Source organism: Naegleria lovaniensis (genome assembly GCF_003324165.1).
Source record: "Naegleria lovaniensis strain ATCC 30569 chromosome Unknown tig040, whole genome shotgun sequence".
NCBI classification, from domain to species: Eukaryota; Heterolobosea; class Eutetramitea; order Acrasida; family Naegleriidae; genus Naegleria; species Naegleria lovaniensis.
Window position 1 is genome coordinate 323,505 of NW_025407862.1, and position 13,018 is coordinate 336,522.

Here is a 13,018-nt window from a genome sequence, read left to right on the forward strand (position 1 = left end):
GCACATTCGCCTCGTGCTCACAGGCTTGAAGTGGAGTTTGAACGAAAGATGGAAGCGTCAACACTTCCCGATACAGATATCCCTCATAAAAAGATCAAAACTCAAATGGATATGATCAAGTTTAAGAAATCAAAAGCCTTTTTGATTTTTGATAATTTCATGAAGGAATTGAATGAAGCAACAAAATCAAAACCTAATCCGCAAGATTTTTCTAACGCCTCACCCATTGTATTTGTTATATTATCATACTTTGATGAATTAGAAGAATTTATTAATTTATATCCACCTGTACAAATTAAAGATGGACAAACATCACGATTCGGAAACTTGGCTTATCGTGACTGGTTTGACAAAATGTGCTCGGAGTCTGATAGAATGATGGAAACACTCCTTGACAAGGCTTTGGAGTGTTCTAATACATTGAGAAATCAATATGGTCGTGATGGTGGTAGCAACAATGAAAGTACACCATCTTCATCTTCTTCATCGACACCTTCATCTTGCGAAAATGCATCATCGTTCTACTTTGTAAAGGAAGACTGGCACCGAAAAGAATTGAGTGCATATTGGAAAGACAGCTTTGGAAATAGAACACGTATTGATTATGGAACAGGACACGAGGCTACTTTTTGCGCATGGATGTGCTGTTTAGCTCGGTTGAACGTTTTCACAAGAAAAGATTCTTACCATATGGTTGCTGTTATATTTCCTCGCTATGTCGAAGTAATGCGTAAAATATTATTAGTGTACAGATTAGAACCTGCTGGATCTCATGGAGTATGGGGTTTGGATGATCATCAATTTTTAACTTATTTATGGGGAAGTGCTCAATTAATTAACAACCCAGAAGATATTAAGCCTGCTTCTATTCATGATGCACAAATCATAGAAAGATATTCTGACAAGTACATGTACCTAGCAGGTATCAAATTCATCAACCAAGTGAAAAAAGGGCCATTTGGAGAGCATTCACCTCTATTGAACGATATCAGTGGCGTTCCAAGATGGATGAAAATCAATTCTGGCCTTATTAAGATGTACTACGATGAAGTACTTTTCAAATTTGTGGTCATTCAACACTTTTTATTTGGAAAATTGTTGCCATTCGAACCTGCTGAAGAAAAGTATTCCAATACCCATCACAGTCGCTCTACTGGCATGACACCTCCAACCATGTCCTTGCCAAATCTTTCTGAAATCCATGAGACCCGTCATCATCCTCGTACTTCCTCTCCTTACACTCCAACAGTGTTGCCGTCTGCCTTGGCATCATCACACCCTCATTCTACAGTACCTCCTCTCACACTTGCTCCTCAATCACAATTTACAACTACGACCATTCGCCCTCCACTAAAATCCACTACAGCCACATTGAGCTCAGAGAAAAAAGCAAAGCAGGAAGAGTAACATGTTGAGGCTATGATCTTCCAAGTTCCAATTTGCGGAGTTGGAAGAAATCAGCAACACAATAAAAAGAAATCACAATCGCATGATTGATTACCACCAGCGGAATTCTGTACTGTCAACAGCAACCAAAGACATTGAACATCATCATGATCAAGACAAAACTGAAGAGGAATTGGTCGATTCCATTCCCAATGTACAAACGGATAGTATATTAACCAGCAACCATCACAATTCATCATCATCATTCGAAAACAAACTGAAAACATTTCTCAAAGAATCCGTACTCGATCATCTTATTGCACTCAGAAGGTTCATAAAAACACACGCCAATACTCGGAGTATATTACTTTTACTTGCGAATATTATCATCACGTGGATTTTTCAATTTATTTGGTCCCGATTATTTATTTCAAATGTTTACACCATGCTCTCAAACTCAATCAAAGGATTTGATTCATCATTAGGAGTTGAATTTTTGCAACATATCGGAACAAGAGGTCGATATCTTCATCTTCTCTATGAATTGATTGATTTATTTTACTTTATACCGAGTGTGGCTGTATTTCTTTCCTGCCTGATGGAAAAACTATTTTCACAACTACAACAACACCATAATAATAATAACTCTCATTCTTCATTGAATAATCACAATAACAATTCAAATCCGAATATTGTGGATAAAATTCAAAGTATTATAGGAAATGCAGCTTGTTGGCTTCCGAGTATTTACATGTTATTTGGAGTGTTGGAACATTTGAGTAGCATTTCTGCAATGTTTCATTATGAATTTCACAGTCCAATGTCAACCACACTGTTTTATTTGAGTAGAGCTAGTGTGTGGTGTCAATACAAGTGGATTTCATTGGCTGTTTTGATTGTTCTGATGATCGGAGGTAGAATGATTTATTTGGCTTGCTGTTGTTGCTGCAGCTGCGATGATTTTGAGCTATCTGGTGGAAGCACACATTATTATCATGATATTCGAGTAGTTGATGAAGAAGAAGATGATGAAAGAAGCAATGATGACGAGGATGATGATGTGTGAGTGGTTTCCATGATAACTCTCAATAGAAATTGTGACATTTGGCGTTTTTGACATGAAACTTCTCGTAGTGTGGCTCAACAATAGCATTTCCGTCCAAAGCAGAGAAGATGAGCTTATCAAAGAGCTTGGAGGAGGTTGTAAAATTTATTGAAACATATTAAAAAAATGTCCCGAACAGCCTCATCAACAACAACCCACTCGGCCAGCAACAAGGAACAATCTTCACTCTTTACCCAAGAGTTCATTGATAATTTGCGGGATGAATTGCAAAAAGTAACCAATTCTCTAGAAGTAAATTTTTCTGTTCCAAAATTTCAGATTTGCAAATTCTTTGAAAAGTTAATTCAAGGATTTGATGAACAACAAAAATATGACAGTATTTTACTAGCAAAGTCTAATGCTCCGAACAAAGACTATATGGTGAATATATTCCGAGAGATAATGAGATGGATATTTATGATATCCGATCAACCTTCGTCATTCAAACAAGCACAAACGTCCAATTCTGAACAGCATCAAGGAAAAGATGCGCTTCGGCTTGATGCGTGCACTCTTCCGAGTACTATTTCCGAAGAACTATTAGATGAGTACCGAAAATTAATTTTAAACGATGTTGAGACATTTCGACAAATTATCAGATGGATTATTTCATTATTATTCATCAATGAGTCGAAGCATGTCCATAAATATGTGCAATGGGGACTACAACAGGCTCAAAATCACATCAAACAAGGTTTAAACGTAGATTTGAACACGGAAATTATTAGAGTCACTCAAGTAGCTTTCACAGAAGAAATGACAAAGCTTTGCAGTGTGTTGTTTGAGCTTCGGCTAAGCGCAACTAGTAATGCTTATGTTATAGAGGAAGAAACATTAACATATCAATGCAGACAATTAGAACACATCATCGAACTTGATGCTGTTCATTTTGGAGAAACTTTAGAACAATTCCTATTTATTATTTTGTACAAATTGGCCAAGGTCATTGAACATACAGTATCCCAAAACGCCATGACAGGTGAACTACTTTTTGATATTGTTTTTGGATCTACTAAGCTCTCATTGGCATATATTAACAGATTTGTGTCAGCAATAGAGCAAGCATTTAAATATTTTCAACAGAACAAAGGTCGAGATGTGACACAAAGCAACATAATGGAACTGCTTTCTTTGGACAATGAACATTTAGAATCAAAATATGGAGTGATGTGGGAGGCTCTTATGACCCTTAGTTGCGTGAGCTTTAAATTTGTCTTTGAGAACTCTTTCCCAAGAGACTGTAAGCGAGTGGGAGCACTCTTAATTCTGAGACTTGTAGACTTGTCATTTGAAAATAAGGATGCGCTCATGCAGATGCTATTTGAGGTGTTTATCCGAGATTTTATTAATACCGACACCGGAGCATTGAGCTTTTCTTTTCTTTCTGACAAGTCACAACAGTATACCTATACAAAGCAGGACATTGAAAACATTTCTCGAAAAACTATCCTGGGAATTGACTCTCAAAGCTTCAAGGACATTTTGATCAAAAGTAATCATGTGACCAAGATGGCTTGGTTTTCAAGTGTCATTAGCGCAATGACTGTGGCAAAGCTTGATGTTGATGTTACATGCAACGGACATTCCTATAATTTACTTTTTGACGGATTTTTTTCGCTTCTGAACTACTATTGCCTGGAATCTAAAGATTCTGATCTAAAGCTATTCTCAATTTTGAGTTATGGGAACAGCCTTGTTTTCGTACAACAATATGCAAAAACACAAAAAATGTCAGCAATGGATGCTGACACTAGGCTTCTATTTGAGACCAGGCTATGTAATCTTCTTAAACAAGCAATTCAAATAGTGTTTAGAAATATTGAGAACCCAATTTATGACATTTTTGCTAAAATGAGACAGTTATTTATGGATGTTTTGGACTTAAGAGATGATTTAACACTAGGAGAAATCAAGTCACAAATTGATTTGACTGTGATGGCCAAAAACCTGCTAGAAACTGAATGGACAAGAAAAGGAAAATACATTTCATTGATTGCTCTGTTATCTAGGGTTGGAGCTGCAAAAATGCATCAATTATGTCCAACAGTATTCTCTAACACTCTCTCAGTTTTTGGACATTTGAACGGAAGCGTAAATGGAAATGCTAGTTTGTTTTACGAAAGAATGGTTAGCGATATGTTCAAGGATTGCAAGAAGGACCAAAATCTGATTTCCAAATGGGAAGAAAATTGTTTGTCTCCCGTTATCAATTTCCTTGCACTTTGTACAAAGAAACAGCGGTCAGCAGTTTTCATTCACTTGTTTCCAAAATTATTGAAGGTTAATCCTCATTGTCTTGGATTCCTTGTGAATGGATTCAAAACACAGTTACATTTTGCAAACACTTCTGCTGAGTATTCTGCGTTGTTGCATTCCATCATATTCACTCTTAAAACAGCTAAAAGCTTGACCATATACGAATTAGACTTTGAACGAGATTTATCATTCATTGAGAAGGCATTCATTCATAACGACCACGACATACGATTGGATGCATTCGATTTGGTGATTACTTCTACGAAAAAGACAGCCATGCCTTCCAAGATTGAATTAGAATTGGTCATCAAGTTTATCAGACTTAATTTACGAGGATGTAAAAGCTCTTTTAGATATGGCTTTGGAGATGCTATTGAACGTTTTGTTAAGCGAGTTAATGAAATTGCCATGAGGATATTCCTGCTACATCAAAGGAATCAATCATTGGATCTACTCATGGAGATCTCACTTCCCACAACTTTGAAATTGCCAGAAAAGAAACTAGATGAATTGCACAAGGACAGGGATTCCTATGCGTTATTGATGAATTTCTTGTATGAATATGCATTTGAGGTGTTTAACTCACTTTATCCTGGGTGTCCTCATGAACGCTTGCTTGTTGCTCTTGATTGCTGCAAGAGTTTGTTGAAAACCTTTGCCAACAATTTCACCATTGACGTGTTTTATCCAACCAATTCAGAAAAGCAAGTTACATGGAAAAGAATGAGCCTGTTTTCTTCAAAGATCGTGTTATCATTGCTCAATACTTTAGGGAGCTGCTGGGATAAAGTGAGGGTGGTGATCTATGAATTATTATTGTTGTTCCCAGCACCGTTGAGTGGCTTTGAAGATCCTGAAACAGTCAAAATACTTGCCACGAATGCGTTTGAGCTTATCAAAAGCCCCAGACTTCGAGAATCAGATGCTGGAGCACTTCTCTATCGATTACTCTTCAACAAGTATTCTCGAGATTTGAACTGGGAGCTTCAACTAGAGGATCAACCCATTATTTCCAAGAATGGACAGACAGACAACACAGTTTCCACTCAATTAACCTTCTGTAGAAAGCTCACCAAGCTATTGAAAGAAAAAACAGAATCATGTTCACAAAGTATTTTCAACATTGCCAAAGGTTCAGCTCTAATAGGAATTTTACAAACACTCATCTACATTATTTCGGATTTGGATTTTTCAAAAGAGAAACACTTTGCAACTGAGTGGCGACAATGGATGGAAGACCTAGTTGGTACCTTAGAACTAGCGTGTAGCATGTCTGTCAAGATTATAGCAGGTATCTCCACAGGAGATTCTGAAAATGGTGAAGACGGTGTTGGAGTTGATTGCCGTGGACATATCTATTTCGACAATGATGAGGAAGCTACTGAGGATAGCCATTCATTAACTGTGAATTGTTGGCTTGCTGTGAAAGGTGCAGCAATGCTTATTGCTACCATCGTTCAACATGTCGAGTTGTATCCTGATCCACAATGTAGAGATGAATTATCACCAGAGTGCATGCTCACTTTTTCACAAGTCGAAAAATTGGGTGACATTTTGTTGAATGTACTACTAATGACAAAACATAATGGTGCTATTGAAAAGTCTGCAGTTGGATTTAACATGCTGTGTAAACGATTAATAACATGCGGAGTTGAGAAATTGGCCAACATTCCAACGAAATGGACAAGATACCTTCTCGATGGTATTGGGAAAGAAGATTTATTTAGCATTTTGAGAAGATCTGCAGGATTGCCATGGACATTTGCTGCTATTATGAAAGCAGAGCCAACTGCCCTCCCTAAAAAGCTTTTACCAGAAACAATGGAATATTTACTTAACATTGCTCTTAATAAGGACAACTATAGTACTAATCAAATAGTCAACGCATTGAATGTTTTGAGATTCTTGTTCCATGATGCAAGTTTAGGAACCTATGTTCAACAATTTGTAGAAGATGGATTTATTGTGTCCCTCAAAGGATTTAGCTCCACGGTTTGGGCCATTAAGAACTCTTCATTAATGGTGTATACTGCTCTTCTTCATAGATCATTTGGAGATAATGATTCCAATAAGACTGGTATCGAATTCTTTACAAGATATTCTCGATTACGATCTTTCTTACTTGAACAATTAGATCTTGTAACCAATGAGAATAGAGAACAAAAGAGAGTGCTTCACCCTAGCCTTTACCCAATGTTATTGCTATTATCTCGTTTGAGACCATCTTTAGAGGAGAACACTGATGCTGAGAATAACTCTGTTTCTGCTTTCATTCCATATGTCAAGAAGTGCTTCACAATGATTCATCATATGGCACGATCAATTGGAGCAAGAGCTTTGGAGCCTTTGATTCCATCTGTTTTAGTGAAAGAATGCGTTTTGGAGTCTATTTCCAGACTTCCATCACAAGTCTCACAAATTGAAAGCCAAAATCAATTACATGGCCTTTTATGCCAAATTAATAGATTTGTTACTACAAGCTTCAAAGGACTGGAAAATGTGCAAGAGTTTTCAGTGGAGTGTCTGTCACAGTTAAGCACCAGTTGTGTAGGAACATTAGAAAATAGATGCTTCGGAACGAGATCTGTATTCTTTGAAATTTTTTACCATTTGATACGATTTACATATGCCAATATACCTCAGCATATTGTTGAATCATTGTGGAATTGTGCTGTGAATACCCTATTTTCTGAAAATGATTCAACAACCGGACAGCCTTGGAAACAAGAAATGTTTGGAAATGCTGCTACATTAACTTGCATGCTTTATTTCTATTGTAAAGAGGACACAGATTCAAACTTTATTTTGAATCTAGTTAGACACTCAGTAATGGATGTAAGAAGAGCTATCATGAAATTCCTTTCTAAGAAGGAGCACTTTACTCACATCAAAAATTATTTAACAGTACAGCAAATCCGGCCAATAATATTAGAACATGCATTATTTACAGAAACAGATGCTGAGTGTGCTCGTTTTGGATTGGCTGCACTTGTCACACTTTATACTCAATCTGAAGCAAACATCTACCAAGATGTGTCAAACATGGAGCACGAATTTCCAGGAATCACCAATAGAGTCCCTGAAAGACTCTTTTATTTGTACAAAAAGGATGCAAATACTTTTATTCATCAACATGTTGTGGAGTTACTTGGTCTATTTATTCCAACACTCCTCGACACTGATCCGAACGGCAAGTTTGTCAAAATGTGGCTTAAAATTATTGAGCATGCATCAGATCCAGTTCGACAGAGCCACGTAAGAGCAGCATGTATTGAAAGCATTGTACATTCGAGAATTTTATACTCTTTGAGCGACGAATTGTGCAAAACAAGATTTATTGCTTGGACTTGTCTCATCACACTGCTCCAAGACGAAGATGATGAAATTAGAGAGAGAGCATCACTAGTTCTATCTCCCTTAATTGCTTCCTTTGATGGAAGTGAAGCTGCAGATCATGCACATTGCTCTGAGCTTCAGAGAGAATTTGTGATTGAAAGAACCTTTGCTTTGGTTGCTGAAAAGTTTTCACATCTCGATGAATGTAAAAACTTTTTATTCTCTTGTATTTCACTTCCTGAAGCATTTAATGAAAAGCCACAAAACTATGAAATCATTCTTCCATTTAAGAACAATGACGAAGAAACAATGCTCTTTGAAAAGGAAGAAGACAACGTATTTACTGAAGAATTGGCAATTTCACAATTAGCGTCGTTCCACCTCTCAGCACTGAAAACTCTAAATGAAACTATGAAACAAGAAATGGTTTCCAAGTTAGAGAAACAAGTAACAACCATTTTACAAGTGTTATCAAAACAGAGAAAACAACAACTTGGATTATTTTGGATTGGAAATTATTCCTATCAACCAACTATATTTATTACTTTGGCTAAATTGATACTCTCCATGAACGCACTTGGACATTCCATGGTTGACCTTCAACAATTGTCATCTTTTATGGAGAATCAAGAAATTAAGGATTTGAATTATTTGCTGGATCCTCAATTTAACTTTTTCCTGTTGTCTCAAAAGTAGTAAACTCATGATGTTTTTTGACATGGTTGTAGTTGCAGTGTCACTTGTCAAAGTACAAAAAAAATGCATGTTAGAACGAAAGAGCGAGCTGCAAGCATCAGGTTTGTATTGACAGCACGATTATAATATATACAATATTGATTTCGTCATCGCTTCATCTTCCGATCATGTCACGTACTGCCAATCTTGTTGTAGTATTACTGGTGTTGCTTCTCTTTTGACATGTCTTGCGTTTGCGGGAATGGCATCATGGGGAGGTATGTTTTTGTGTTTGTTTGAGAAAATTCTCTCACACAACCTTTAGTTTATATTTATTCGTCTTTTTACAAGTACGCAATTTCAACGTCAAGATGCGATCGAATTTCCATCAACAATCTTGTTCTCACTTATTCCATTGTTGGATATATTTTAGCAGCATGCTCAATAATGGCCATTATAGCTCGCCTGTTGGACATGTTCTGCTTGAGTAATGAGGAAAAGGAATCAAACACACTGTATTCACTCGTTCAAGCGGCATCAGGATTTATGGTTTTGGCCTTAATCGGCATTTTAATTGCAATGGCTGTCATGCTCTATTCGTCTCAGTGCTACAGCGCAGCAAGAACCATGTTCAACTCATTGAATCCGTACATCATTGCCCAATTTGCCATTTTGTCAAGTTCATGCTGTTTGGTTTGTTTGTGTTGGTGTGTACCTTTGTGTATGGCAAGTTTTACAGCTCGAAGGAACTTGGAACAAGGATACCAAACCTTGCAACATTGATTTTAACATCAAATTTAATCATGATTTGTTGTTGACAATAAATTGAGAACTCAATTCAGTAAATATGATTCGGGATGTTATGCAACACACCATATTGTTACTAATCATATTAGAAGTTCAAACCATTGAGGAATTGTCTTTCAATTACTTCTCAAAATATTTTCTTTCTTTTTGGTTTTTCAATTGCTTTAAACCAAGACACAAGTGGTGAATGATACGAAATAGCTTGATCGATTGGGAGTATTGTTGAATTCATAATCACGTATCGTGCGTGGTTATTTTCTCGTACGGACATGGAGATGTAATCCACAGTTGTGAAATTGGAACTTGCATTCGTTTGAACAATTGGATTACTAATGACTTGTGTTAAATGGCTCTCATTGAAAAACTTGTCACTTGTTGCTAAATTCAAATCTCCAACAAGGAAAAATGTTTCAAAGGTTCGATCGTGAATCCCATTATTTGACCAAACAGATTTCAGGATACGTGATACATATTGAGCTTGTTCAAACTGTTCATGCCTATTTCTCATTGAAAAGCTGCTACTGAAAAAGTAAAAATCTGTCAAGGAAGTATTCGTAGGAAGACCACCACTTTCTTCAACACCATCGAAATCTGTTGCTCTTATGTAAGCTTTGACCATGACTGCTTGCTCCGAGTCATTACTGGGTAGTAAATAAAAAGCACGATCTTCCAATGGGTATGCAGATAATATGCTGCAGCCAAACGATCCTTCGCGCAAAGAAGGTCCATAATATTCATACATATTCAAATAAAAGCTCAAATATTCTAAAAGATCATTGTTTGAAGCAGAGATTCTATTCGTATCACTTTGTTGAAGTCCAATGACAGTAGCTCTACCTTGTTTTAGAATGTCTAACACTCGCTTAAAATTATTTCTTCCGTACAAGTCGTAACCATTGTGAACGTTAAAAGTCATTAATGTTATGTCGTCTTTGGATTGATTGATTGGAACTTTGGCGTAAAATAATCTATATCCTACGCTTGGAAATAGTGTCAAACAACACACAATAACGACGACGGCCAGTATTCGTTTGTCAATGTGCATGAAAGGAGATTGGCGTGATTTCTTGTTACCGTCGTCTCGTATGAACCATTTGAAAAAGGAGGTAGCAATACCATCGTTTGGGTTTTGAAGGGGATTGCTAGAGAGAGGATCTTGTTTTCTTCCCAAGACAGGTCGTCGAATAATATTTCCCAAACCAATACCAAATGTGGAAATGATGACACAACTAAAAATTAATAATGCGTGTGCTTCTTTCCTTATAAACTTCATCCATGTCACACTTGAATCTTGATTGCTGGATGGTGTAGAAAACTCTAAAAGTATCACTTGGAAAATATAAATGAACAGGCCAGTAGCACAGCAGAGAGCAGCAGACAAATTTGATGCTGCATATGAATAACCTGTATGTTTTCTAATCAACACATGAATCCAAATAGAAGGTAACACAAGGGAAGCTACAATTGAAGCCATCAAAATAAGAATAGAGTACGAAGTATCATTGGTTGGGATGTAAGAAAGCATAAAAGCAAAGCTTAGCATTACAACAAAGCCGACGATAGATCTCAAAATTAAGGTCAAATTGGCCAAAATTAATCCCAAGTTTAAGGCAGCGACTATGGATAAATTGTAGGGAAATCCTGGAAATCCACTCCATCTATTGTTACAAGATGAATAAAAAAAATTAATATGATTAAAATTCAATCATTACTAACCTCACTAATGTAGTTCCAGATGTAAAAAGCCAGTGAGTGACAAAGAGCAGACAACCAAAGGAAACACCTCGGGATAGAGCAGAGTATAAAATTTGAAATCTAGAGTTTCTTTTTTCAGTCACCTCTGTCACGTGTTCATTCTCGTCAATTTCATATCGTTCCTGATCCTGGTTCTCCTCTGATTCTTCCTGTTCTTGTTGTAATATCCAACGTCTCCATAAAAACACAATAATTTCTTCAGTCAATGACACCAGAGCAAACACAAGGCAAAATACCAAGGAAAATAATGATATTTTCCATGTACGCTCTCCAATAAATAGTGGATTTAGAGAACAATAGCCTAACCTAACATTAACAATAAGTATCCAGCCAATAACAAATGACCATAATCCTCTTTCGTATTGTTTTTTGTGAGCATCTCTAATACAATATGTTAAATGTCCAATTAGAAATATTAAGGAAACTCCCAAGCAAATGACTCGGTTCTGTATTTCTGGACCACTAAATGCCGGTAAATTTGTCACAAGCCCAACACAACTGCATAAATAAAAAAAGGGTCGTCTACAAATATGTAATGCCACGTCTAATCGCTCACTCCATGACTGTTTCTTTTCTTCCAAATATTCAAAGTTAAATTCAAATAATTTTTCTTCAATAGGGGGAAGTTTTTGAGAGCTAGTAATTAATAAAGGAGTAGCTGGGCTATTATCAGCGGTAAGATGATGATGCATTCTCAATCTTCGTCCTCTAATCACAGTGTCATCGGATTCTTCAAGTACTCTCATTAATGATTCGCTTCTTCCCAATATATGTGAAGACGGTGAAGGATGTTGATAATAGTAATCTTGAAAAGATCCACCAAATCCAGCATGTGAGGATTCCCTGGAGCCAGGAATTGGAAGAAAGGTAGGAGTGACTTTTTTATCCAAATTATTAATACTTGGATAGCTGTCATTTGAGAAATCAAACGCAGTGGAAAGTTTGTGAGTGTTGTCAGTATTGGGAGTGGCAGAGACCTTGGGAGTTGAACTCAACGCAGTAGAATGTGCTGTTGCTTTGTTCTCTCTGTAGCTCATGATTAGAGATTTACATTTTGAAGCAATAGAAATTAATACAAATATAGTACACGGGATGAAGAAGGTAGAAACAAGTGGAATGATGGGTGGAACGCTTGCGAGTTCAAGCTTAACGTAACCTTGAAATAATAATGAAAAGAACTCGATGAGAAATGACCAAGTAAGAAAGCCTTGTTGTGTTTAATGATCACATGTGGTGCGATGATGATCATTGTTGATTACGATCGTATGATGATTAATAATGATAACAACATCATGATCAAGCGTTTGTACCGTTATGAATTTCGAAAACATACCAAAATAAATATCCGAACTAAAACCAAACCAATACAGACAACTCATCAATATTCGGTATTTGTTTTGTTCGCTTTCCTTCTTGTTGGTGTAATATGAAAAGTAATTATCGTAGAATTCATCTTGATGACTGTCTCGTTTATTTTCCACTTGCGGAGAGGTCAACGATGAGAATTTAGAAGATGAAGAACGACGAATCATATCGTTGGAGAGGTTATTGAGCAACAATGATGGTGGTGGCCAGAAGAAATTGCAAAATTAATAAAATTAATGATGATGCCACAACATCGGAGTGAGTTGTGATATTTTTGTGGAGGATGAATTATTTTGAAAATCCCGTGTTGGGCGATTTCGAAAAGATCAAACA

The 13,018-nt window shown here is 36.6% G+C and overlaps 5 protein-coding genes across 5 annotated transcripts; 4 read left to right on the plus strand and 1 right to left on the minus strand.

Moving 5' to 3' along the window:
- Window positions 1-48: 48 nt before the first annotated feature.
- Window positions 49-1,407, plus strand: C9374_010181 (uncharacterized protein; the record flags this gene model as incomplete). Its single annotated transcript, XM_044685697.1, has 1 exon — window positions 49-1,407. One exon carries the CDS (start codon window positions 49-51, stop codon window positions 1,405-1,407), a length of 1,359 nt encoding a protein of 452 aa, XP_044544351.1.
- An 82-nt stretch (window positions 1,408-1,489) lies between these two features.
- On the plus strand, window positions 1,490-2,452 carry C9374_010182 (uncharacterized protein; the record flags this gene model as incomplete). Its single annotated transcript, XM_044685698.1, has 1 exon — window positions 1,490-2,452. The coding sequence occupies one exon, from the start codon at window positions 1,490-1,492 to the stop codon at window positions 2,450-2,452; it is 963 nt and encodes a 320-aa protein (XP_044544352.1).
- Window positions 2,453-2,617: 165 nt separating this feature from the next.
- On the plus strand, window positions 2,618-8,779 carry C9374_010183 (uncharacterized protein; the record flags this gene model as incomplete). Its single annotated transcript, XM_044685699.1, has 1 exon — window positions 2,618-8,779. One exon carries the CDS (start codon window positions 2,618-2,620, stop codon window positions 8,777-8,779), a length of 6,162 nt encoding a protein of 2,053 aa, XP_044544353.1.
- Window positions 8,780-8,842: 63 nt separating this feature from the next.
- C9374_010184 (uncharacterized protein) lies at window positions 8,843-9,541 on the plus strand (the record flags this gene model as incomplete). Its single annotated transcript, XM_044685700.1, has 3 exons — window positions 8,843-8,880; window positions 8,975-9,036; window positions 9,084-9,541. The coding sequence occupies 3 exons, from the start codon at window positions 8,843-8,845 to the stop codon at window positions 9,539-9,541; spliced, it is 558 nt and encodes a 185-aa protein (XP_044544354.1).
- A 151-nt stretch (window positions 9,542-9,692) lies between these two features.
- Window positions 9,693-12,852, minus strand: C9374_010185 (uncharacterized protein; the record flags this gene model as incomplete). The annotated part of the gene is made up of 3 exons (XM_044685701.1): window positions 9,693-11,223; window positions 11,282-12,527; window positions 12,654-12,852. The coding sequence occupies 3 exons, from the start codon at window positions 12,850-12,852 to the stop codon at window positions 9,693-9,695; spliced, it is 2,976 nt and encodes a 991-aa protein (XP_044544355.1).
- Between the last annotated feature and the right edge of the window lie 166 nt (window positions 12,853-13,018).